This window comes from Scyliorhinus torazame, chromosome 4 (assembly GCF_047496885.1).
Source record: "Scyliorhinus torazame isolate Kashiwa2021f chromosome 4, sScyTor2.1, whole genome shotgun sequence".
In the NCBI taxonomy this organism is placed as follows: Eukaryota; Metazoa; Chordata; class Chondrichthyes; order Carcharhiniformes; family Scyliorhinidae; genus Scyliorhinus; species Scyliorhinus torazame.
In genome coordinates, this window is record NC_092710.1 from 369,135,474 (window position 1) to 369,158,727 (window position 23,254).

The window sequence follows — 23,254 nt, forward strand, 5'->3', positions numbered from 1 at the left end:
AAAACTGCTTGTCAATAGGACAATGCCTTCTTTCTGGTCACTATCTTTTTCCTCTTCTGAATCTTCCGTGTCATGTTTCGCTTCAAACACTCTATCATAACGAGTTGGACAGTTGAAAGCATAATGATATTGAGAGTCACATCAAAAACATCGATTTATCATGCCCCGTGCATTTCTGGGGTTCATCTTCCTATTGTAGGTTCTAACTGGGTTTCTGTCTTCATAATTTCCTTGTCTCAGTCTCCGTCGATAGTCTTGAGCCCTGTTCGTAGCCATACGATTTCGCCATCCTGTTAGTAGTGTATCTTCCATATTCTGCCTTATTGCAGGCATCAATTGCCTATTTGGGTCATCAGAGCCATCGGAATCGAATGTTTCCCCAGAAACTTTTGTGAAGCTTTTGTCATTTGTTCGAATAAGGGGCGTCATTCTCCGACCCCCCGCCGGGTTGGAGAATGGCCGTTGGCCGCCGTGAATCCCGCCCCTTCCGGTTGCCGAAGTCTCCGGTACCGGATATTCGGCGGGGGCGGGAATCGGGCCGTGCCGGTTGGCGGGCCCCCCCGCTGGATTCTCCGGCCCGGATGGGCCGAAGTCCCGCCGATAAATTGCCTGTCCCGCCGGCGTGGATTAAACCACCTTTTGAACGGCGGGACAAGGCGGCGGCGCGGGTGGGCTCCGGGGTCCTAGGGGGGGCGCGGGGCGATCTGACCCCGGGGGGTGCCCCCACGGTGGCCTGGCCCGCGATCGGGGCCCACCGATCCGCGGGCGGGCCTGTGCCGTGGGGGCACTCTTTCCCTTCCGCCTCCGCCACGGTCTCCACCATGGCGGAGGCGGAAGAGACTCCCTCCACTGCGCATGCGTGGGAAACGTTCAGCGGCCGCTGACGCTCCCGCGCATGCGCCACCCCGACATGTCATTTCCGCGCCAGCTGGCGGGGCAACAAAGGCCGTTTACGCCAGCTGGCGGGGCGGAAATTCCTCCGTCGTCGGCCTAGCCCCTCAATGTTGGGGCTCGGCCCCCAAAGATGCGGAGCATTCCGCACCTTTGGGGCGGCGCGATGCCCGTCTGATTGGCGCCGTTTTGGGCGCCAGTCGGCGGACATCGCGCCGTTTTGGGAGAATTTCGCCCAAGGTATCCTTATCAGTAAACTGAACTCCTGTCAAAACCAGGAGCCTATCCATGTTGCTCACTCTAGCACAGTCCAGTAATGTAAAGGCCAACACAGACTGTGGAAATTCCAGGTTGTGTTTCTGCAGCCTTTTATATAGTCTGCCAAATTCCATTATATAGTCTTCCATGGAGATATCCTCCATTTTCCGGAACTTATCAAAATCCGACCATGCTTCATACGCACTTAACAAGTCATCTTTCTTATAAATCTTATCCAAATAATGTAATAAAGTCTCCAGACCTTCTTCTGAGTCTAACTCTTCCAATTCCAGCTCAGAAAGCACTTTGTTTCGGATTTTACTGCCATATGGTAGAGAAAGAGCCAATGCCATACCTTGTTTTCTCTTTCCCAAAGCAGTTACTTTAGTCCACATAACTACTGCATTTCTCCATTGGTCGTACGATTCCCTTTCAGAAAATAAGGGAGGATAGTCATATCCAGCCATCTTTATCCTCGGTTCAGCCATATAGCCCTCTTTTTTTTTTTTCCTGTTCTCACTCACTCCTTGGTTTTATCTGGAAAAGTTGTATCTTTCAACCCTTCACATTTACACAGCAACCATCCTCTGCTACCACTTGTTAGACGTTTTAGTTGCTGTGAAATGAAGAGTCTAAAGTTCTTGTTCCTTTTCACCAAACACCATTTATTTCACTTCCACAGCCTCTGCACAAAACTCTTAACAACACACCACCTGACAGAGGCCACCTGAAGCCCCTTTACATATCAGTGTCAATTAATGGATACTTAACATAAATGAGACAACTAATTGCAATGTCTCTTAACCCATTACTTAACAGTATGTGCCAGACCCTTAAACTACAGTTGTTGCCAAATCCTCAAGCATTGCATTTGTGTCATTCTTTCTAGGTTCAGAAAACCAGAAGTGCACATGGACCCTAACTTCAGGCTATTACTGAGCTCCAAGTCTGACTACACATTTCCCATCTCCATTCTTCACCATGGAGTGAAGGTAAGGTGACAGTTGACTGGTTCTAGCCCCGTAATAGACATTTCATAGAACTGCAACGTCCTGTCATGGCCTGCTGTGTGGAAGTGTGTGCGCAGAATCACCAGAGAGTGGGCGATGTCCAATGTCCGGTAGACTTCCTGCCAAGGGTGACCGGTGAACCATTGGTGAGCTGAGGATGACAAGAAGCACGCTGGAACCAAGGGGGTGGGGGGGTAGCAGCTCAGTGTAAAATCAGTACAGATATTATTTTGAAGAATGTCCATTTGGCTCTTTGAAAGGTCGCAGTGGAGCCCCCACAGGGCCTGAAGAACAAGCTGCTGACCAGCTTTGGAAGCAGTGGCTCCGGGGAAGTGACAGAAGGAATCTTCATGAAGGAGAACAAAGGGCTGAGCTGGAGGAGGCTGCTTTTCAGTTTGTGTTTCTTCAACGCCATCATCCAGGAAAGGAACAAGTACGGGGCTTTGGGCTGGAATATCCCGTATGAGTTCACCTCTTCGGACCTGGAGGTATGTACAAACTTACAGAAAACGCATCTCATTGTGCAAAAACAGGTGGCAGGTCAGAAGATTGGGCAGAATATAAGGAACAGTAAAAGATGACAAACAGATTAATAATGGGGAAAGGTTAGAGTTTGAAAGAAAGCTCGTCAGAAATATAAAAACAGAGGGCGCGATCCGCCGGCCGCGTTGCGCTCTCGCCCGAGCGCGGTGCCGTGTGGCCTGTGAATCCCGGGAGAGACCTCTCGCTGGCTCAGTGGCAATCTTCACTCCTCGTGGGATCCAGCCAAGTCCAGCCAGACAACCGAGTCAGGACCCTGCCCACAAGGGGCGATGCCAAACGGCACCCGCCAAAGTTTTAAACCGCCTTCGGTGAATTTACCCGATACTCACCGGCCTCACAGGATCCAGCGGCCTCCCCAGCCGGGCACCGTTCAGCACTGATCCACACTAAGGTGGACCAGCACTCAGGGGGTCTCCCAGGGGCACTGCCAAGGTGCCTGAGTGCCACTGCCAAGCTGGCAGGTGCACTGCCTGGGTGCCAGGGCGGCAGTGCAAAGGGTCCAGGCCCAAGAGGGGCTATGTCCATGAAAGGAGGGTAGAGGGGGGGATTGGTGGTGTAAGTAGGGGCCACCGGGAGGTTGGGGTTATGGGTGGGGGCCCTGGAAGGGACGGGGCCTGTAAGTGGGCGTGGGGGGGGTCTGAAGAGAGGAGGATCCCCAGGGGCCCCATAGTGGGGTGTCCTCGCTTGGGGGAGTGTGGGGTAGCGCCCTTGTGTGTGGGGTGTGACATTGCCCATGGGTCCAGTGTGTGGGGGGCCCACAGGCTCACTAAGAGATCTGAGTTCAGCTCCCCAGTGCTAAATAAAATTCAAAATGTCTGTTAAACCAGTGAGAAACTCCCCAGGGCCCAAAAAGTGACTCAGCTGGATTCTCCGTTCCTTAGACTAAGGGCGCAATTCTCCTGAAATATTGTGGTAGGGAGCAGGAATTGCTGCGAGCTTCCCGGTGCTCAGCCCAGCTAGGCTGACAATGCAATTCAACGTTAACTGCCAGGCGCCAAACAGTTTGCGATGCAACCGGCCCACTCACTGCGAAATCGGGATCTCGCAGGAGCGTGATGAGAAACCAATTATCACCATTTAAGCTCCATTTCCATACAATTAACGGGAGCCACCCCATATCCAACGGCCTCCCGTCATTCAGCGGCCTCCCCAGCAAGGCATATAGAGGCATATAAAATGATCAGGGGGTTAGATAGGGTGGACAGTGAGAGCCTTCTCCCGCGGATGGAAATGGCTGGCAGGAGGGGACATAGCTTTAAACTGAGGAGTAATAGATATAGGACAGAGGTCAGAGGTGGGTTCTTTACGCAAAGAGTGGTGAGGCCGTGGAATGCCCTACCTGCTACAGTAGTGAACTCGCCAACATTGAGGGCATTTAAATGTTTATTGGATAAACATATGGATGATAATGGCATAGTGTAGGTTAGATGGCTTTTGTATCGGTGCAACATCGTGGGCCGAAGGGCCTGTACTGCGCTGTATCGTTCTATGTTCTAAGTGTTCACACTGCGCCAATTAGTACTCCTCTTGAGAAACGTGAGGGGCTTCTGTCATGAGCCGAGGAGGGGGGTAGCCATCTTTGCTCACAAGCAAAGAGTTTGGGGGCGCGGGGATTGCCATCCCAGTGCTCGGTGGGGGTGGGGGACACTCGGCTGGGGGTGGGGGATCCTCCGCAGGGGAGGGCCGCCATGGGCGGGTGGGGGGGAGGCGCTGGGGTGGCAACCGGGGGGCAACCGCTTGCAATACCACCATGCCAAGCCCTGGATCATCTACCCATTCCGGGCAACACTTGTAGCTTCCCACCTGCCTCAACGACCACCTGCAACCCCCCACCGCTGCCGAGGCCTCCGGCTGCGCAGCTGAAAGCTATTGCCAATAGCGAATTGCCAATTGTAGTCACAGGTGCCAAGTGGATTCCCATGGATGGAGAGGCCATGTAGCATGTGGGGGTCAATGCCTAGCATCCCAAACACACCCTGATACCTGGACAGTGCTTGAACACTGCAGGAGGCAACACCACACATGCAACATCCAAACGCCCAGGGTTGTGACACAGCTCCGGGGACATGGCCAAGGCCAGAGGGTGGGTGAGCACCATGGGGAGGGGGTGGGGAGATGCGTGGAGAGATGGGCAAAGTGTTCAGAGGTCAGCCCGCCTTGCGGAAGGAAGTGACAGATGCATCATAATGGTTGCGCAAATAGGTGTTTAATGTGTTGTACAAACCCCACTCCGTTTACCCCCCCACCCCCCGCCCCGGTGTCCTCAGTGGTCCTCTACGCGTTTGGTCCTCCTAGCTCCTACCGCTACGCCAAGGTGTTTCCCCAGGATTCACATCTGAGGGAGAGGCTGCCAGCTGCCGACCTCGTCCCGTGGCCTTTGACGCTCTTGGCGGGCGTTCTCTGGGGGTTCTAGGGTCAGAGGAGTCCAGCTCACTTGTCGGCGGCACATATACAACCGCGTCGCCCTGTCCCGTCTGCAACCTCATCAGGGAGGTGGAATTCGGAGGAGCTGGTGGCCACCGTCGCCACTCCATAGGACGGGTCCAGGTTGGCACTCAGCGTCCACTCTTCCCGCACGGTGCCCATAAGGCCCTGGGTTCACCTTGGGGCGGAGGGACAGCTGGTCCGAGCCACGGCATCATCCGGCTCTGCCAGCCCTGGTGGTTCCCCATGGACCGCACCATGGTGGGTCTCGGTGGGGGGGGCGGAATGGTGGGGATGGGGGATGGGAGGGGTGGTGGTGGGTGGGGGGGGGGGGCTGAGTGGGAATGGTGGGTGTGGGGGAGGGGCTCGGGCTGAGTGGGAATGGTGGGTGTGGGGGAGGGGCTCGGGCTGAGTGGGAATGGTGGGTGTGGGGGAGGGGCTCGGTCTGAGTGGGAATGGTGGGTGGGGGAGGGGCCCGGGCTGAGTAGGAATGGTGAGTGTGGGGGAGGGGCTGAGTGGGAATGGTGGGTGTGGGGGGGCTGAGTGGCAATGGTGGGTGTGGGGGGCTGAGTGGGAATGGTGGGTGTGGGGGAGGGGCTGAGTGGCAATGGTGGGTGTGGGGGGGGCTGAGTGGCAATGGTGGGTGTGGGGGGCTGAGTGGGAATGGTGGGTGTGGGGAGGGGAAGGCTGAGTGGGAATGGTGGGTGTGGGGGAGGGGCTCGGGCTGAGTGGGAATGGTGGGTGTGAGGGAGGGACTCGGGCTGAGTGGGAATGGTGGGTGTGGGAGGGGAAGGCTGAGTGGGAATGGTGGGTGTGGGGGAGGGGCTCGGGCTGAGTGGGAATGGTGGGTGTGGGGAAGGGGCTCGGGCTGAGTGGGAATGGTGGGTGTGGGGGAGGGGCTCGGGCTGAGTGGGAATGGTGGGTGTGGGGGAGGGGCTCGGGCTGAGTGGGAATGGTGGGTGTGGGGGAGGGGCTCGGTCTGAGTGGGAATGGTGGGTGGGGGAGGGGCCCGGGCTGAGTAGGAATGGTGAGTGTGGGGGAGGGGCTGAGTGGGAATGGTGGGTGTGGGGGGGCTGAGTGGCAATGGTGGGTGTGGGGGGCTGAGTGGGAATGGTGGGTGTGGGGGAGGGGCTGAGTGGCAATGGTGGGTGTGGGGGGGGCTGAGTGGCAATGGTGGGTGTGGGGGGCTGAGTGGGAATGGTGGGTGTGGGGAGGGGAAGGCTGAGTGGGAATGGTGGGTGTGGGGGAGGGGCTCGGGCTGAGTGGGAATGGTGGGTGTGAGGGAGGGACTCGGGCTGAGTGGGAATGGTGGGTGTGGGGAGGGGAAGGCTGAGTGGGAATGGTGGGTGTGGGGGAGGGGCTCGGGCTGAGTGGGAATGGTGGGTGTGGGGAAGGGGCTCGGGCTGAGAGGGAATGGTGGGTGTGGGGGAGGGGCTCGGGCTGGGTGGGAATGGTGGGTGTGGGGAAGGGGCTCGGGCTGAGAGGGAATGGTGGGTGTGGGGGAGGGGCTCGGGCTGGGTGGGAATGGTGGGTGTGGGGAAGGGGCCCGGGCTGAGCGAATGGTGGATGTGGGGGAGGGGCTCGGGCTGAGTGGGAGTGGTGGGTGTGGGGGAGGAGCTCGGGCTGGGTGGGAATGGCAGGTGTGGGGGAGGGGGAGGGCTGAGTGGGAATGGTGGGTGTGGGGGAGGGGCTCGGGCTGAGTGGGAATGGTGGGTGTGGGGGAGGTGCTCGGGCTGAGTGGTAATGGTGGGTGTCGTGGAGGGGAGGGCTGAGTGGGAATGGTGGGTGTGGGGGAGAGGCTCGGGCAGGGTGGGAATGGTGGGTGTCGTGGAGGGGAGGGCTGAGTGGGAATGGTGGGTGTGGGGAGGGGAAGGCTGAGTGGGAATGGTGGGTGTGGGGGAGGGGCTCGGGCTGAGTGGGAATGGTGGGTGTGAGGGAGGGACTCGGGCTGAGTGGGAATGGTGGGTGTGGGGAGGGGAAGGCTGAGTGGGAATGGTGGGTGTGGGGGAGGGGCTCGGGCTGAGTGGGAATGGTGGGTGTGGGGAAGGGGCTCGGGCTGAGAGGGAATGGTGGGTGTGGGGGAGGGGCTCGGGCTGGGTGGGAATGGTGGGTGTGGGGAAGGGGCTCGGGCTGAGAGGGAATGGTGGGTGTGGGGGAGGGGCTCGGGCTGGGTGGGAATGGTGGGTGTGGGGAAGGGGCCCGGGCTGAGCGAATGGTGGATGTGGGGGAGGGGCTCGGGCTGAGTGGGAGTGGTGGGTGTGGGGGAGGAGCTCGGGCTGGGTGGGAATGGCAGGTGTGGGGGAGGGGGAGGGCTGAGTGGGAATGGTGGGTGTGGGGGAGGGGCTCGGGCTGAGTGGGAATGGTGGGTGTGGGGGAGGTGCTCGGGCTGAGTGGTAATGGTGGGTGTCGTGGAGGGGAGGGCTGAGTGGGAATGGTGGGTGTGGGGGAGAGGCTCGGGCAGGGTGGGAATGGTGGGTGTCGTGGAGGGGAGGGCTGAGTGGGAATGGTGGGTGTGGGGGAGAGGCTCGGGCAGGGTGGGAATGGTGGGTGTGGGGGAGGGGCTCGGGCTGAGTGGGAATGGTGGATGGGGGGAAGGGCTCGGGCTGAGTGGGAATGGTGGGTGTGGGGAGGGGGAGGGCTGAGTCGGAATGGTGGGTGTGGGGGAGGGAGGGCTGAGTGGGAATGGTGGGTGTGGGGAGGGGAGGGCTGAGTGGGAATGGTGGGTGTGGGGGAGGGGAGGGATGAGTGGGAATGGTGGCTGTGGGGGAGGGGAGGGCTGAGTGGGAGTGGTGGGTGTGGGGGAGGGGCCCGGGTTGAGTGGGAATGGTGGGTGTGGGGAGGGACTCGGGCTGAGTGGGAACGGTGGGTGTGGGGGAGGGGCTCTGGCTGAGTGGGAATGGTGGGTGTGGGGAGGGGCTCGGGCTGGGTGGGAATGGTGGGTGTGGGGAGGGGCTCGGGCTGAGTGGGAATGGTGGGTGTGGGGGAGGGGCTCGGGCTGAGTAGGAATGGAGGGTGTGGGGAGGGGCTCGGGCTGAGTGGGAATGGTGGGTGTGGGGGAGGGGCTTGGGCTGAGTGGGAATGGTGGGTGTGGGGAGGGGGAGGGCTGAGTGGGAATGGTGGGTGTGGGGGAGGGGCTCAGGCTGAGTGGGAATGGTGGGTGTGGGGAGGGGCTCGGGCTGGGTGGGAATGGTGGGTGTGGGGGAGGGGCTCGGGCTGGGTGGGAATGGTGGGTGTGGGGAGGGGCTCGGGCTGAGTGGGAATGGTGGATGTGGGGAAGGGGAGGGCTGAGTGGGAATGGTGGGTGTGGGGGAGGGGCCTGGGCTGAGTAGGAATGGTGAGTGTGGGGGAGGGGCTGAGTGGGAATGGTGGGTGTGGGGGGGCTGAGTGGCAATGGTGGGTGTGGGGGGCTGAGTGGGAATGGTGGGTGTGGGGGAGGGGCTGAGTGGCAATGGTGGGTGTGGGGGGGGGCTGAGTGGCAATGGTGGGTGTGGGGGGCTGAGTGGGAATGGTGGGTGTGGGGAGGGGAAGGCTGAGTGGGAATGGTGGGTGTGGGGGAGGGGCTCGGGCTGAGTGGGAATGGTGGGTGTGAGGGAGGGGCTCGGGCTGAGTGGGAATGGTGGGTGTGGGGAGGGGAAGGCTGAGTGGGAATGGTGGGTGTGGGGGAGGGGCTCGGGCTGAGTGGGAATGGTGGGTGTGGGGAAGGGGCTCGGGCTGAGAGGGAATGGTGGGTGTGGGGGAGGGGCTCGGGCTGGGTGGGAATGGTGGGTGTGGGGAAGGGGCTCGGGCTGAGAGGGAATGGTGGGTGTGGGGGAGGGGCTCGGGCTTGGTGGGAATGGTGGGTGTGGGGGAGGGGCCCGGGCTGAGCGAATGGTGGATGTGGGGGAGGGGCTCGGGCTGAGTGGGAGTGGTGGGTGTGGGGGAGGAGCTCGGGCTGGGTGGGAATGGCAGGTGTGGGGGAGGGGGAGGGCTGAGTGGGAATGGTGGGTGTGGGGGAGGGGCTCGGGCTGAGTGGGAATGGTGGGTGTGGGGGAGGTGCTCTGGCTGAGTGGTAATGGTGGGTGTCGTGGAGGGGAGGGCTGAGTGGGAATGGTGGGTGGGGGGGAGAGGCTCGGGCAGGGTGGGAATGGTGGGTGTCGTGGAGGGGAGGGCTGAGTGGGAATGGTGGGTGTGGGGGAGAGGCTCGGGCAGGGTGGGAATGGTGGGTGTGGGGGAGGGGCTCGGGCTGAGTCGGAATGGTGGGTGTGGGGGAGGGAGGGCTGAGTGGGAATGGTGGGTGTGGGGAGGGGAGGGCTGAGTGGGAATGGTGGGTGTGGGGGAGGGGAGGGATGAGTGGGAATGGTGGCTGTGGGGGAGGGGAGGGCTGAGTGGGAGTGGTGGGTGTGGGGGAGGGGCCCGGGTTGAGTGGGAATGGTGGGTGTGGGGAGGGACTCGGGCTGAGTGGGAACGGTGGGTGTGGGGGAGGGGCTCTGGCTGAGTGGGAATGGTGGGTGTGGGGAGGGGCTCGGGCTGGGTGGGAATGGTGGGTGTGGGGAGGGGCTCGGGCTGAGTGGGAATGGTGGGTGTGGGGGAGGGGCTCGGGCTGAGTAGGAATGGTGGGTGTGGGGGAGGGGCTCGGGCTGAGTGGGAATGGTGGGTGTGGGGGAGGGGCTTGGGCTGAGTGGGAATGGTGGGTGTGGGGAGGGGAGGGCTGAGTGGGAATGGTGGGTGTGGGGGAGGGGCTCAGGCTGAGTGGGAATGGTGGGTGTGGGGAGGGGCTCGGGCTGGGTGGGAATGGTGGGTGTGGGGAGGGGCTCGGGCTGGGTGGGAATGGTGGGTGTGGGGAGGGGCTCGGGCTGAGTGGGAATGGTGGATGTGGGGGAGGGGAGGGCTGAGTGGGAATGGTGGGTGTGGGGGAGGGGCTCGGGCTGGGTGGGAATGGTGGGTGTGGGGGAGGGGCTCGGGCTGAGTGGGAACGGTGGGTGTGGGGGAGGGGCTCGGGCTGAGTGGGAATGGTGGGTGTGGGGGAGGGGCTCGGGCTGTGTGGGAATGGTGGTTGTGGGGGAGGGGCTTGGGCTGAGTGGGAATGGTGGGTGTGGGGGAGGGGCTCGGGATGAGTGGGAATGGTGGGTGTGGGAGAGGGGCTCGGGCTGGGTGGGAATGGTGGGTGTGGGGGAGGGGCTTGGGCTGAGTGGGAATGGTGGGTGTGGGGGAGGGGCTCGGGCTGGGTGGGAATGGTGGGCGTGGGGGAGGGGCTCCGGCTGGGTGGGAATGGTGGATGTGGGGGAGGGGAGGGCTGAGTGGGAATGGTGGGTGTGCGGGAGGGGCTCGGGCTGAGTGGGAATGGTGGGTGTGGGGGAGGGGCTCGGGCTGAGTGGGAATGGTGGGTGTGGGGGAGGGGAGGGCTGAGTGGGAATGGTGGGTGTGGGGGAGTGGAGGGCTGAGAGGGAATGGTGGGGAGGGGGAGGGCTGAGTGGGAATTGTGGGTGTGGGGGAGGGGAGGGCTGAGTGGGAATGGTGGGTGTGGGGGAGAGGCTCGGGCTGAGTGGGAATGGTGGGTGTGGGGGAGGGGCTCGGGCTGAGTGGGAATGGTGGGTGTGGGGGCGGGGCTTGGGCTAAGTGGGAATGGTGGGTGTGGGGGAGGGGCTCAGGCTGAGTGGGAATGGTGGGTGTAGGGGAGGGGCTCGGGCTGGGTGGGAATGGTGGGTGTGGGGGAGGGGAGGGCTGGGTGGGAATGTTGGGTGTGGGGGAGGGGGAGGGCTGGGTGGGAATGGTGGGTGTGGGGGAGGGGCTCGGGCTGAGTGGGAATGGTGGGTGTGGGGGAGGGGAGGGCTGAGTGGGAATGGTGGGTGTGGGGGAGGGGAGGGCTGAGTGGGAATGGTGGGTGTGGGGAGGGGCTCGGGCTGAGTGGGAATGGTGGGTGTGGGAAGGGGGAGGGCTGAGTGGGAATGGTGGGTGTGGGGGAGGGGAGGGCTGAGTGGGAATGGTGGGTGTGGGGAGGGGCTCGGGCTAAGTGGGAATGGTGGGTGTAGGGGAGGGGCTCGGGCTGGGTGGGAATGGTGGGTGTGGGGAGGGGGAGGGCTGAGTCGGAATGGTGGGTGTGGGGGAGGGAGGGCTGAGTGGGAATGGTGGGTGTGGGGAGGGGAGGGCTGAGTGGGAATGGTGGGTGTGGGGGAGGGGAGGGATGAGTGGGAATGGTGGCTGTGGGGGAGGGGAGGGCTGAGTGGGAGTGGTGGGTGTGGGGGAGGGGCCCGGGTTGAGTGGGAATGGTGGGTGTGGGGAGGGACTCGGGCTGAGTGGGAACGGTGGGTGTGGGGGAGGGGCTCTGGCTGAGTGGGAATGGTGGGTGTGGGGAGGGGCTCGGGCTGGGTGGGAATGGTGGGTGTGGGGAGGGGCTCGGGCTGAGTGGGAATGGTGGGTGTGGGGGAGGGGCTCGGGCTGAGTAGGAATGGAGGGTGTGGGGAGGGGCTCGGGCTGAGTGGGAATGGTGGGTGTGGGGGAGGGGCTTGGGCTGAGTGGGAATGGTGGGTGTGGGGAGGGGGAGGGCTGAGTGGGAATGGTGGGTGTGGGGGAGGGGCTCAGGCTGAGTGGGAATGGTGGGTGTGGGGAGGGGCTCGGGCTGGGTGGGAATGGTGGGTGTGGGGGAGGGGCTCGGGCTGGGTGGGAATGGTGGGTGTGGGGAGGGGCTCGGGCTGAGTGGGAATGGTGGATGTGGGGGAGGGGAGGGCTGAGTGGGAATGGTGGGTGTGGGGGAGGGGCCTGGGCTGAGTAGGAATGGTGAGTGTGGGGGAGGGGCTGAGTGGGAATGGTGGGTGTGGGGGGGCTGAGTGGCAATGGTGGGTGTGGGGGGCTGAGTGGGAATGGTGGGTGTGGGGGAGGGGCTGAGTGGCAATGGTGGGTGTGGGGGGGGCTGAGTGGCAATGGTGGGTGTGGGGGGCTGAGTGGGAATGGTGGGTGTGGGGAGGGGAAGGCTGAGTGGGAATGGTGGGTGTGGGGGAGGGGCTCGGGCTGAGTGGGAATGGTGGGTGTGAGGGAGGGGCTCGGGCTGAGTGGGAATGGTGGGTGTGGGGAGGGGAAGGCTGAGTGGGAATGGTGGGTGTGGGGGAGGGGCTCGGGCTGAGTGGGAATGGTGGGTGTGGGGAAGGGGCTCGGGCTGAGAGGGAATTGTGGGTGTGGGGGAGGGGCTCGGGCTGGGTGGGAATGGTGGGTGTGGGGAAGGGGCTCGGGCTGAGAGGGAATGGTGGGTGTGGGGGAGGGGCTCGGGCTTGGTGGGAATGGTGGGTGTGGGGGAGGGGCCCGGGCTGAGCGAATGGTGGATGTGGGGGAGGGGCTCGGGCTGAGTGGGAGTGGTGGGTGTGGGGGAGGAGCTCGGGCTGGGTGGGAATGGCAGGTGTGGGGGAGGGGGAGGGCTGAGTGGGAATGGTGGGTGTGGGGGAGGGGCTCGGGCTGAGTGGGAATGGTGGGTGTGGGGGAGGTGCTCGGGCTGAGTGGTAATGGTGGGTGTCGTGGAGGGGAGGGCTGAGTGGGAATGGTGGGTGTGGGGGAGAGGCTCGGGCAGGGTGGGAATGGTGGGTGTCGTGGAGGGGAGGGCTGAGTGGGAATGGTGGGTGTGGGGGAGAGGCTCGGGCAGGGTGGGAATGGTGGGTGTGGGGGAGGGGCTCGGGCTGAGTCGGAATGGTGGGTGTGGGGGAGGGAGGGCTGAGTGGGAATGGTGGGTGTGGGGAGGGGAGGGCTGAGTGGGAATGGTGGGTGTGGGGGAGGGGAGGGATGAGTGGGAATGGTGGCTGTGGGGGAGGGGAGGGCTGAGTGGGAGTGGTGGGTGTGGGGGAGGGGCCCGGGTTGAGTGGGAATGGTGGGTGTGGGGAGGGACTCGGGCTGAGTGGGAACGGTGGGTGTGGGGGAGGGGCTCTGGCTGAGTGGGAATGGTGGGTGTGGGGAGGGGCTCGGGCTGGGTGGGAATGGTGGGTGTGGGGAGGGGCTCGGGCTGAGTGGGAATGGTGGGTGTGGGGGAGGGGCTCGGGCTGAGTAGGAATGGTGGGTGTGGGGGAGGGGCTCGGGCTGAGTGGGAATGGTGGGTGTGGGGGAGGGGCTTGGGCTGAGTGGGAATGGTGGGTGTGGGGAGGGGAGGGCTGAGTGGGAATGGTGGGTGTGGGGGAGGGGCTCAGGCTGAGTGGGAATGGTGGGTGTGGGGAGGGGCTCGGGCTGGGTGGGAATGGTGGGTGTGGGGAGGGGCTCGGGCTGGGTGGGAATGGTGGGTGTGGGGAGGGGCTCGGGCTGAGTGGGAATGGTGGATGTGGGGGAGGGGAGGGCTGAGTGGGAATGGTGGGTGTGGGGGAGGGGCTCGGGCTGGGTGGGAATGGTGGGTGTGGGGGAGGGGCTCGGGCTGAGTGGGAACGGTGGGTGTGGGGGAGGGGCTCGGGCTGAGTGGGAATGGTGGGTGTGGGGGAGGGGCTCGGGCTGTGTGGGAATGGTGGTTGTGGGGGAGGGGCTTGGGCTGAGTGGGAATGGTGGGTGTGGGGGAGGGGCTCGGGATGAGTGGGAATGGTGGGTGTGGGGGAGGGGCTTGGGCTGAGTGGGAATGGTGGGTGTGGGGGAGGGGCTCGGGCTGGGTGGGAATGGTGGGCGTGGGGGAGGGGCTCGGGCTGGGTGGGAATGGTGGATGTGGGGGAGGGGAGGGCTGAGTGGGAATGGTGGGTGTGCGGGAGGGGCTCGGGCTGAGTGGGAATGGTGGGTGTGGGGGAGGGGCTCGGGCTGAGTGGGAATGGTGGGTGTGGGGGAGGGGAGGGCTGAGTGGGAATGGTGGGTGTGGGGGAGTGGAGGGCTGAGAGGGAATGGTGGGGAGGGGGAGGGCTGAGTGGGAATTGTGGGTGTGGGGGAGGGGAGGGCTGAGTGGGAATGGTGGGTGTGGGGGAGAGGCTCGGGCTGAGTGGGAATGGTGGGTGTGGGGGAGGGGCTCGGGCTGAGTGGGAATGGTGGGTGTGGGGGCGGGGCTTGGGCTAAGTGGGAATGGTGGGTGTGGGGGAGGGGCTCAGGCTGAGTGGGAATGGTGGGTGTAGGGGAGGGGCTCGGGCTGGGTGGGAATGGTGGGTGTGGGGGAGGGGAGGGCTGGGTGGGAATGTTGGGTGTGGGGGAGGGGGAGGGCTGGGTGGGAATGGTGGGTGTGGGGGAGGGGCTCGGGCTGAGTGGGAATGGTGGGTGTGGGGGAGGGGAGGGCTGAGTGGGAATGGTGGGTGTGGGGGAGGGGAGGGCTGAGTGGGAATGGTGGGTGTGGGGAGGGGCTCGGGCTGAGTGGGAATGGTGGGTGTGGGAAGGGGGAGGGCTGAGTGGGAATGGTGGGTGTGGGGGAGGGGAGGGCTGAGTGGGAATGGTGGGTGTGGGGAGGGGCTCGGGCTAAGTGGGAATGGTGGGTGTGGGGGAGGGGAGGGATGAGTGGGAATGGTGGCTGTGGGGGAGGGGAGGGCTGAGTGGGAGTGGTGGGTGTGGGGGAGGGGCCCGGGTTGAGTGGGAATGGTGGGTGTGGGGAGGGACTCGGGCTGAGTGGGAACGGTGGGTGTGGGGGAGGGGCTCTGGCTGAGTGGGAATGGTGGGTGTGGGGAGGGGCTCGGGCTGGGTGGGAATGGTGGGTGTGGGGAGGGGCTCGGGCTGAGTGGGAATGGTGGGTGTGGGGGAGGGGCTCGGGCTGAGTAGGAATGGAGGGTGTGGGGGAGGGGCTCGGGCTGAGTGGGAATGGTGGGTGTGGGGGAGGGGCTTGGGCTGAGTGGGAATGGTGGGTGTGGGGAGGGGGAGGGCTGAGTGGGAATGGTGGGTGTGGGGGAGGGGCTCAGGCTGAGTGGGAATGGTGGGTGTGGGGAGGGGCTCGGGCTGGGTGGGAATGGTGGGTGTGGGGGAGGGGCTCGGGCTGGGTGGGAATGGTGGGTGTGGGGAGGGGCTCGGGCTGAGTGGGAATGGTGGATGTGGGGGAGGGGAGGGCTGAGTGGGAATGGTGGGTGTGGGGGAGGGGCCCGGGCTGAGTAGGAATGGTGAGTGTGGGGGAGGGGCTGAGTGGGAATGGTGGGTGTGGGGGGGCTGAGTGGCAATGGTGGGTGTGGGGGGCTGAGTGGGAATGGTGGGTGTGGGGGAGGGGCTGAGTGGCAATGGTGGGTGTGGGGGGGGCTGAGTGGCAATGGTGGGTGTGGGGGGCTGAGTGGGAATGGTGGGTGTGGGGAGGGGAAGGCTGAGTGGGAATGGTGGGTGTGGGGGAGGGGCTCGGGCTGAGTGGGAATGGTGGGTGTGAGGGAGGGGCTCGGGCTGAGTGGGAATGGTGGGTGTGGGGAGGGGAAGGCTGAGTGGGAATGGTGGGTGTGGGGGAGGGGCTCGGGCTGAGTGGGAATGGTGGGTGTGGGGAAGGGGCTCGGGCTGAGAGGGAATGGTGGGTGTGGGGGAGGGGCTCGGGCTGGGTGGGAATGGTGAGTGTGGGGAAGGGGCTCGGGCTGAGAGGGAATGGTGGGTGTGGGGGAGGGGCTCGGGCTTGGTGGGAATGGTGGGTGTGGGGGAGGGGCCCGGGCTGAGCGAATGGTGGATGTGGGGGAGGGGCTCGGGTTGAGTGGGAGTGGTGGGTGTGGGGGAGGAGCTCGGGCTGGGTGGGAATGGCAGGTGTGGGGGAGGGGAGGGCTGAGTGGGAATGGTGGGTGTGGGGGAGGGGCTCGGGCTGAGTGGGAATGGTGGGTGTGGGGGAGGTGCTCGGGCTGAGTGGTAATGGTGGGTGTCATGGAGGGGAGGGCTGAGTGGGAATGGTGGGTGTGGGGGAGAGGCTCGGGCAGGGTGGGAATGGTGGGTGTCGTGGAGGGGAGGGCTGAGTGGGAATGGTGGGTGTGGGGGAGAGGCTCGGGCAGGGTGGGAATGGTGGGTGTGGGGGAGGGGCTCGGGCTGAGTCGGAATGGTGGGTGTGGGGGAGGGAGGGCTGAGTGGGAATGGTGGGTGTGGGGAGGGGAGGGCTGAGTGGGAATGGTGGGTGTGGGGGAGGGGAGGGATGAGTGGGAATGGTGGCTGTGGGGGAGGGGAGGGCTGAGTGGGAGTGGTGGGTGTGGGGGAGGGGCCCGGGTTGAGTGGGAATGGTGGGTGTGGGGAGGGACTCGGGCTGAGTGGGAACGGTGGGTGTGGGGGAGGGGCTCTGGCTGAGTGGGAATGGTGGGTGTGGGGAGGGGCTCGGGCTGGGTGGGAATGGTGGGTGTGGGGAGGGGCTCGGGCTGAGTGGGAATGGTGGGTGTGGGGGAGGGGCTCGGGCTGAGTAGGAATGGTGGGTGTGGGGGAGGGGCTCGGGCTGAGTGGGAATGGTGGGTGTGGGGGAGGGGCTTGGGCTGAGTGGGAATGGTGGGTGTGGGGAGGGGAGGGCTGAGTGGGAATGGTGGGTGTGGGGGAGGGGCTCAGGCTGAGTGGGAATGGTGGGTGTGGGGAGGGGCTCGGGCTGGGTGGGAATGGTGGGTGTGGGGGAGGGGCTCGGGCTGGGTGGGAATGGTGGGTGTGGGGAGGGGCTCGGGCTGAGTGGGAATGGTGGATGTGGGGGAGGGGAGGGCTGAGTGGGAATGGTGGGTGTGGGGAGGGGCTCGGGCTGGGTGGGAATGGTGGGTGTGGGGGAGGGGCTCGGGCTGAGTGGGAACGGTGGGTGTGGGGGAGGGGCTCGGGCTGAGTGGGAATGGTGGGTGTGGGGGAGGGGCTCGGGCTGTGTGGGAATGGTGGTTGTGGGGGAGGGGCTTGGGCTGAGTGGGAATGGTGGGTGTGGGGGAGGGGCTCGGGATGAGTGGGAATGGTGGGTGTGGGGGAGGGGCTCGGGCTGGGTGGGAATGGTGGGTGTGGGGGAGGGGCTTGGGCTGAGTGGGAATGGTGGGTGTGGGGGAGGGGCTCGGGCTGGGTGGGAATGGTGGGCGTGGGGGAGGGGCTCGGGCTGGGTGGGAATGGTGGATGTGGGGGAGGGGAGGGCTGAGTGGGAATGGTGGGTGTGCGGGAGGGGCTCGGGCTGAGTGGGAATGGTGGGTGTGGGGGAGGGGCTCGGGCTGAGTGGGAATGGTGGGTGTGGGGGAGGGGAGGGCTGAGTGGGAATGGTGGGTGTGGGGGAGTGGAGGGCTGAGAGGGAATGGTGGGGAGGGGGAGGGCTGAGTGGGAATTGTGGGTGTGGGGGAGGGGAGGGCTGAGTGGGAATGGTGGGTGTGGGGGAGGGGCTCGGGCTGAGTGGGAATGGTGGGTGTGGGGGAGGGGCTCGGGCTGAGTGGGAATGGTGGGTGTGGGGGCGGGGCTTGGGCTAAGTGGGAATGGTGGGTGTGGGGGAGGGGCTCAGGCTGAGTGGGAATGGTGGGTGTAGGGGAGGGGCTCGGGCTGGGTGGGAATGGTGGGTGTGGGGGAGGGGAGGGCTGGGTGGGAATGTTGGGTGTGGGGGAGGGGGAGGGCTGGGTGGGAATGGTGGGTGTGGGGGAGGGGCTCGGGCTGAGTGGGAATGGTGGGTGTGGGGGAGGGGAGGGTTGAGTGGGAATGGTGGGTGTGGGGGAGGGGAGGGCTGAGTGGGAATGGTGGGTGTGGGGAGGGGCTCGGGCTGAGTGGGAATGGAGGGTGTGGGAAGGGGGAGGGCTGAGTGGGAATGGTGGGTGTGGGGGAGGGGAGGGCTGAGTGGGAATGGTGGGTGTGGCGAGGGGCTCGGGCTAAGTGGGAATGGTGGGTGTGGGGAGGGGGAGGGCTGAGTGGGAATGGTGGGTGTGGGGGAGGGGAGGGCTGAGTAGGAATGGTGGGTGTGGGGGAGGGGAGGGCTGAGTGGGAATGGTGGGTGTGGGGGAGGGGCTCGGGCTGAGGGGGAATGGTGGGTGTGGGGGAGGGGCTCGGGCTGAGTGGGAATGGTGGGTGTGGGGGAGGGGCTCGGGCTGAGTGGGAATGGTCGGTGTGGGGGAGGGGCTCGGGCTGAGGGGGAATGGTGGGTGTGGGGGAGGGGCTCGGGCTGAGTGGGAATGGTGGGTGTGGGGGAGGGGCTCGGGCTGAGTGGGAATGGTCGGTGTGGGGGAGGGGAGGGCTGAGTGGGAATGGTGGGTGTGGGGAGGGGCCCGGGCTGAGGGAATGGTGGGTGTGGGGGAGGGGAGGGCTGAGTGGGAATTGTGGGTGTCGGGGAGGGGCTCGGGCTGAATGGGAATGGTGGGTGTGGGGGAGGGGCTCGGGCTGGGTGGGAATGGTGGGTGTGGGGAGGGGCTCGGGCTGAGTGGGAATGGTGTATGTGGGGGAGGGGAGGGCTGAGTCGGAATGGTGGGTGTGGGGGAGGGGCTCAGGCTGACTGGGAATGGTGGGTGTGGGGGAGGGGCTCGGGCTGAGTGGGAATGGTGGGTGTAGGGGAAGGGGCTCGGGCTGAGTGGGAATGGTGGATGTGGGGGAGGGGAGGGCTGAGTGGGAATGGTGGGTGTGGGGGAGGGGCTCGGGCTGAGTGGGAATGGTGGGTGTGGGGGAGGTGCTCGGGCTGAGTGGGAATGGTGGGTGTGGGGGAGGGGCTCGGGCTGAGTGGGAACGGTGGGTGTGGGGAGGGGGAGGGCTGAGTGGGAATGGTGGGTGTGGGGGAGGGGAGGGCTGAGTGGGAATGGTGGGTGTGGGGGAGGGGAGGGCTGAGTGGGAATGGTGGGTGTGTGGGAGCGGCTCGGGCTGAGTGGGAATGGTGGGTGTGGGGAGGGGCTCGGGCTGAGTGGGAATGGTGGGTGTGGGGGAGGGGCTCGGGCTGAGTGGGAATGGTGGGTGTGGGGGAGGGGCTCGGGCTGGGTGGGAATGGTGGGTGTGGGGGAGGGGCTTGGGCTGGGTGGGAATGCTGGGTGTGGGGGAGGGGCTCGGGCTGGGTGGGAATGGTGGGTGTGCGGGAGGGGCTTGGGCTGGGTGGGAATGCTGGGTGTGGGGGAGGGGAGGGGAGGGCTGAGAGGGAATGGTGGGTGTGGGGGAGGGGCTCGGGCTGAGTGGGAATGGTGGGTGTGGGGGAGGGGCTCGGGCTGAGTGGGAATGGTGGGTGTGGGGGAGGGGCTCGGGCTGAGTGGAAATGGTGGGTGTGGGGGAGGGGCTCGGGCTGAGTGGGAATGGTGGGTGTGGGGAGGGGCTCGGGCTGTGGGAATGGTGGGTGTGGGGGAGGGGAGGGGAGGGCTGAGAGGGAATGGTGGGTGTGGCGGATGGGCTCGGGCTGAGTGGGAATGGTGGGTGTGGGGGAGGGGCTCGGGCTGAGTGGGAATGGTGGGTGTGGGGGAGGGGCTCAGGCTGAGTGGGAATGGTGGGTGTGGAGGAGGGGCTCGGTCTGAGTGGGAATGGTAGCTGGGGGAGGGGCCCGGGCTGAGTAGGAATGGTGAGTGTGGGGGAGGGGCTGAGTGGCAATGGTGGGTGTGGGGGGGCTGAGTGGCAATGGTGGGTGTGGGGGGCTGAGTGGGAATGGTGGGTGTGGGGGAGGGGCTGAGTGGCAATTGAGAGGTGTGGGGGGGCTGAGTGGCAATGGTGGGTGTGGGGGGCTGAGTGGGAATGGTGGGTGTGGGGAGGGGAAGGCTGAGTGGGAATGGTGGGTGTGGGGAGGGGCACGGGCTGAGTGGGAATGGTGGGTGTGAGGGAGGGGCTCGGGCTGAGTGGGAATGGTGGGTGTGGGGGAGGGGAAGGCTGAGTGGGAATGGTGGGTGTGGGGGAGGGGCTCGGGCTGAGTGGGAATGGTGGGTGTGGGGAAGGGGCTCGGGCTGAGAGGGAATGGTGGGTGTGGGGGAGGGGCTCGGGCTGGGTGGGAATGGTGGGTGTGGGGGAGGGGCCCGGGCTGAGCGAATGGTGGGTGTGGGGGAGGGGCTCGGGCTGAGTGGGAGTGGTGGGTGTGGGGGAGGAGCTCGGGCTGGGTGGGAATGGCAGGTGTGGGGGAGGGGAGGGGCTGGGTGGGAATGGCAGGTGTGGGGGAGGGGAGGGCTGAGTGGGAATGGTGGGTGTGGGGGAGGGGCTCGGGCTGAGTGGGAATGGTGGGTGTGGGGGAGGTGCTCGGGCTGAGTGGGAATGGTGGGTGTCGTGGAGGGGAGGGCTGAGTGGGAATGGTGGGTGTGGGGGAGAGGTTCGGGCAGGGTGGGAATGGTGGGTGTCGTGGAGGGGAGGGCTGAGTGGAAATGGTGGGTGTGGGGGAGAGGCTCGGGCAGGGTGGGAATGGTGGGTGTGGGGGAGGGGCTCGGGCTGAGTGGGAATGGTGGATGGGGGGAAGGGCTCGGGCTGAGTGGGAATGGTGGGTGTGGGGAGGGGGAGGGCTGAGTGGGAATGGTGGGTGTGGGGGAGGGAGGGCTGAGTGGGAATGGTGGGTGTGGGGAGGGGAGGGCTGAGTGGGAATGGTGGGTGTGGGGAGGGGAGGGCTGAGTGGGAATGGTGGGTGTGGGGGAGGGGAGGGCTGAGTGGGAATGGTGGGTGTGGGGGTGGGGCCCGGGTTGAGTGGGAATGGTGGGTGTGGGGAGGGACTCGGGCTGAGTGGGAACGGTGGGTGTGGGGGAGGGGCTCGGGCTGAGTGGGAATGGTGGGTGTGGGGAGGGGCTCGGGCTGGGTGGGAATGGTGGGTGTGGGGAGGGGCTCGGGCTGAGTGGGAATGGTGGGTGTGGGGGAGGGGCTCGGGCTGAGTAGGAATGGTGGGTGTGGGGGAGGGGCTCGGGCTGAGTGGGAATGGTGGGTGTGGGGGAGGGGCTTGGCTGAGTGGGAATGGTGGGTGTGGGGAGGGGGAGGGCTGAGTGGGAATGGTGGGTGTGGGGGAGGGGCTCAGGCTGAGTGGGAATGGTGGGTGTGGGGAGGGGCTCGGGCTGGGTGGGAATGGTGGTTGTGGGGGAGGGGCTCGGGCTGGGTGGGAATGGTGGGTGTGGGGGAGGGGCTCGGGCTGAGTGGGAATGGTGGATGTGGGGGAGGGGAGGGCTGAGTGGGAATGGTGGGTGTGGGGGAGGGGCTCGGGCTGGGTGGGAATGGTGGGTGTGGGGGAGGGGCTCGGGCTGAGTGGGAACGGTGGGTGTGGGGGAGGGGCTCGGGCTGAGTGGGAATGGTGGGTGTGGGGGAGGGGCTCGGGCTGTGTGGGAATGGTGGTTGTGGGGGAGGGGCTTGGGCTGAGTGGGAATGGTGGGTGTGGGGGAGGGGCTCGGGATGAGTGGGAATGGTGGGTGTGGGGGAGGGGCTCGGGCTGGGTGGGAATGGTGGGTGTGGGGGAGGGGCTTGGGCTGGATGGGAATGGTGGGCGTGGGGGAGGGGCTCGGGCTGGGTGGGAATGGTGGATGTGGGGGAGGGGAGGGCTGAGTGGGAATGGTGGGTGTGCGGGAGGGGCTCGGGCTGAGTGGGAATGGTGGGTGTGGGGGAGGGGCTCGGGCTGAGTAGGAATGGTGGGTGTGGGGGAGGGGCTCGGGCTGAGTGGGAATGGTGGGTGTGGGGGCGGGGCTTGGGCTAAGTGGGAATGGTGGGTGTGGGGGAGGGGCTCGGGCTGAGTGGGAATGGTGGGTGTAGGGGACGGGCTCGGGCTGAGTGGGAATGTTGGGTGTGCGGGAGGGGCTCGGGCTGGGTGGGAATGGTGGGTGTAGGGGAGGGGCTCGGGCTAAGTGGGAATGGTGGGTGTGGGGAGGGGGAGGGCTGAGTGGGAATGGTGGGTGTGGGGGAGGGGAGGGCTGAGTAGGAATGGTGGGTGTGGGGGAGGGGAGGGCTGAGTGGGAATGGTGGGTGTGGGGGAGGGGCTCGGGCTGAGGGGGAATGGTGGGTGTGGGGGAGGGGCTCGGGCTGAGTGGGAATGGTGGGTGTGGGGGAGGGGCTCGGGCTGAGTGGGAATGGTCGGTGTGGGGGAGGGGCTCGGGCTGAGGGGGAATGGTGGGTGTGGGGGAGGGGCTCGGGCTGAGTGGGAATGGTGGGTGTGGGGGAGGGGCTCGGGCTGAGTGGGAATGGTCGGTGTGGGGGAGGGGAGGGCTGATTGGGAATGGTGGGTGTGGGGAGGGGCCCGGGCTGAGGGAATGGTGGGTGTGGGGGAGGGGAGGGCTGAGTGGGAATGTGGGTGTGGGGGAGGGGCTCAGGCTGAGTGGGAGTGGTGGGTGTGGGGTTGGGGCTCGTGCTGAGTGGGAACGGTGGGTGTGGGGGAGGGGCTCGGGCTGAGTGGGAATGGTGGGTGTGGGGGGGCTCGGGCTGAGTGGGAATGGTGGGTGTGGGTAGGGGCTCGGGCTGAGTGGGAATGGTGGGTGTGGGGAGGGGCTCGGGCTGAGTGGGAATGGTGGGTGTGGGGGAGGGGCTCGGGCTGAGTGGGAATTGTGGGTGTCGGGGAGGGGCTCGGGCTGAGTGGGAATGGTGGGTGTAGGGGAGGGGCTCGGGCTGAGTGGGAATGTTGGGTGTGCGGGAGGGGCTCGGGCTGGGTGGGAATGGTGGGTGTAGGGGAGGGGCTCGGGCTAAGTGGGAATGGTGGGTGTGGGGAGGGGGAGGGCTGAGTGGGAATGGTGGGTGTGGGGGAGGGGAGGGCTGAGTAGGAATGGTGGGTGTGGGGGAGGGGAGGGCTGAGTGGGAATGGTGGGTGTGGGGGAGGGGCTCGGGCTGAGGGGGAATGGTGGGTGTGGGGGAGGGGCTCGGGCTGAGTGGGAATGGTGGGTGTGGGGGAGGGGCTCGGGCTGAGTGGGAATGGTCGGTGTGGGGGAGGGGCTCGGGCTGAGGGGGAATGGTGGGTGTGGGGGAGGGGCTCGGGCTGAGTGGGAATGGTGGGTGTGGGGGAGGGGCTCGGGCTGAGTGGGAATGGTCGGTGTGGGGGAGGGGAGGGCTGAGTGGGAATGGTGGGTGTGGGGAGGGGCCCGGGCTGAGGGAATGGTGGGTGTGGGGGAGGGGAGGGCTGAGTGGGAATGTGGGTGTGGGGGAGGGGCTCAGGCTGAGTGGGAGTGGTGGGTGTGGGGTTGGGGCTCGTGCTGAGTGGGAACGGTGGGTGTGGGGGAGGGGCTCGGGCTGAGTGGGAATGGTGGGTGTGGGGGGGCTCGGGCTGAGTGGGAATGGTGGGTGTGGGTAGGGGCTCGGGCTGAGTGGGAATGGTGGGTGTGGGGAGGGGCTCGGGCTGAGTGGGAATGGTGGGTGTGGGGGAGGGGCTCGGGCTGAGTGGGAATTGTGGGTGTCGGGGAGGGGCTCGGGCTGAGTGGGAATGGTGGGTGTGGGGGAGGGGCTCGGGCTGGGTGGGA

The 23,254-nt window shown here is 65.5% G+C and overlaps 1 protein-coding gene across 1 annotated transcript in view; it reads left to right on the plus strand.

Moving 5' to 3' along the window:
* LOC140411533 (dynein axonemal heavy chain 6-like) overlaps positions 1–23,254 on the plus strand; it is a 218,943-nt gene that overhangs the window by 21,671 nt on the left and 174,018 nt on the right. Inside the window, exons 4-5 of the mRNA XM_072500620.1 lie at positions 2,039–2,141; positions 2,420–2,647. Coding sequence (XP_072356721.1) covers positions 2,039–2,141; positions 2,420–2,647 — 331 coding nt within the window. The remainder of the gene's footprint in view (positions 1–2,038; positions 2,142–2,419; positions 2,648–23,254) is intronic.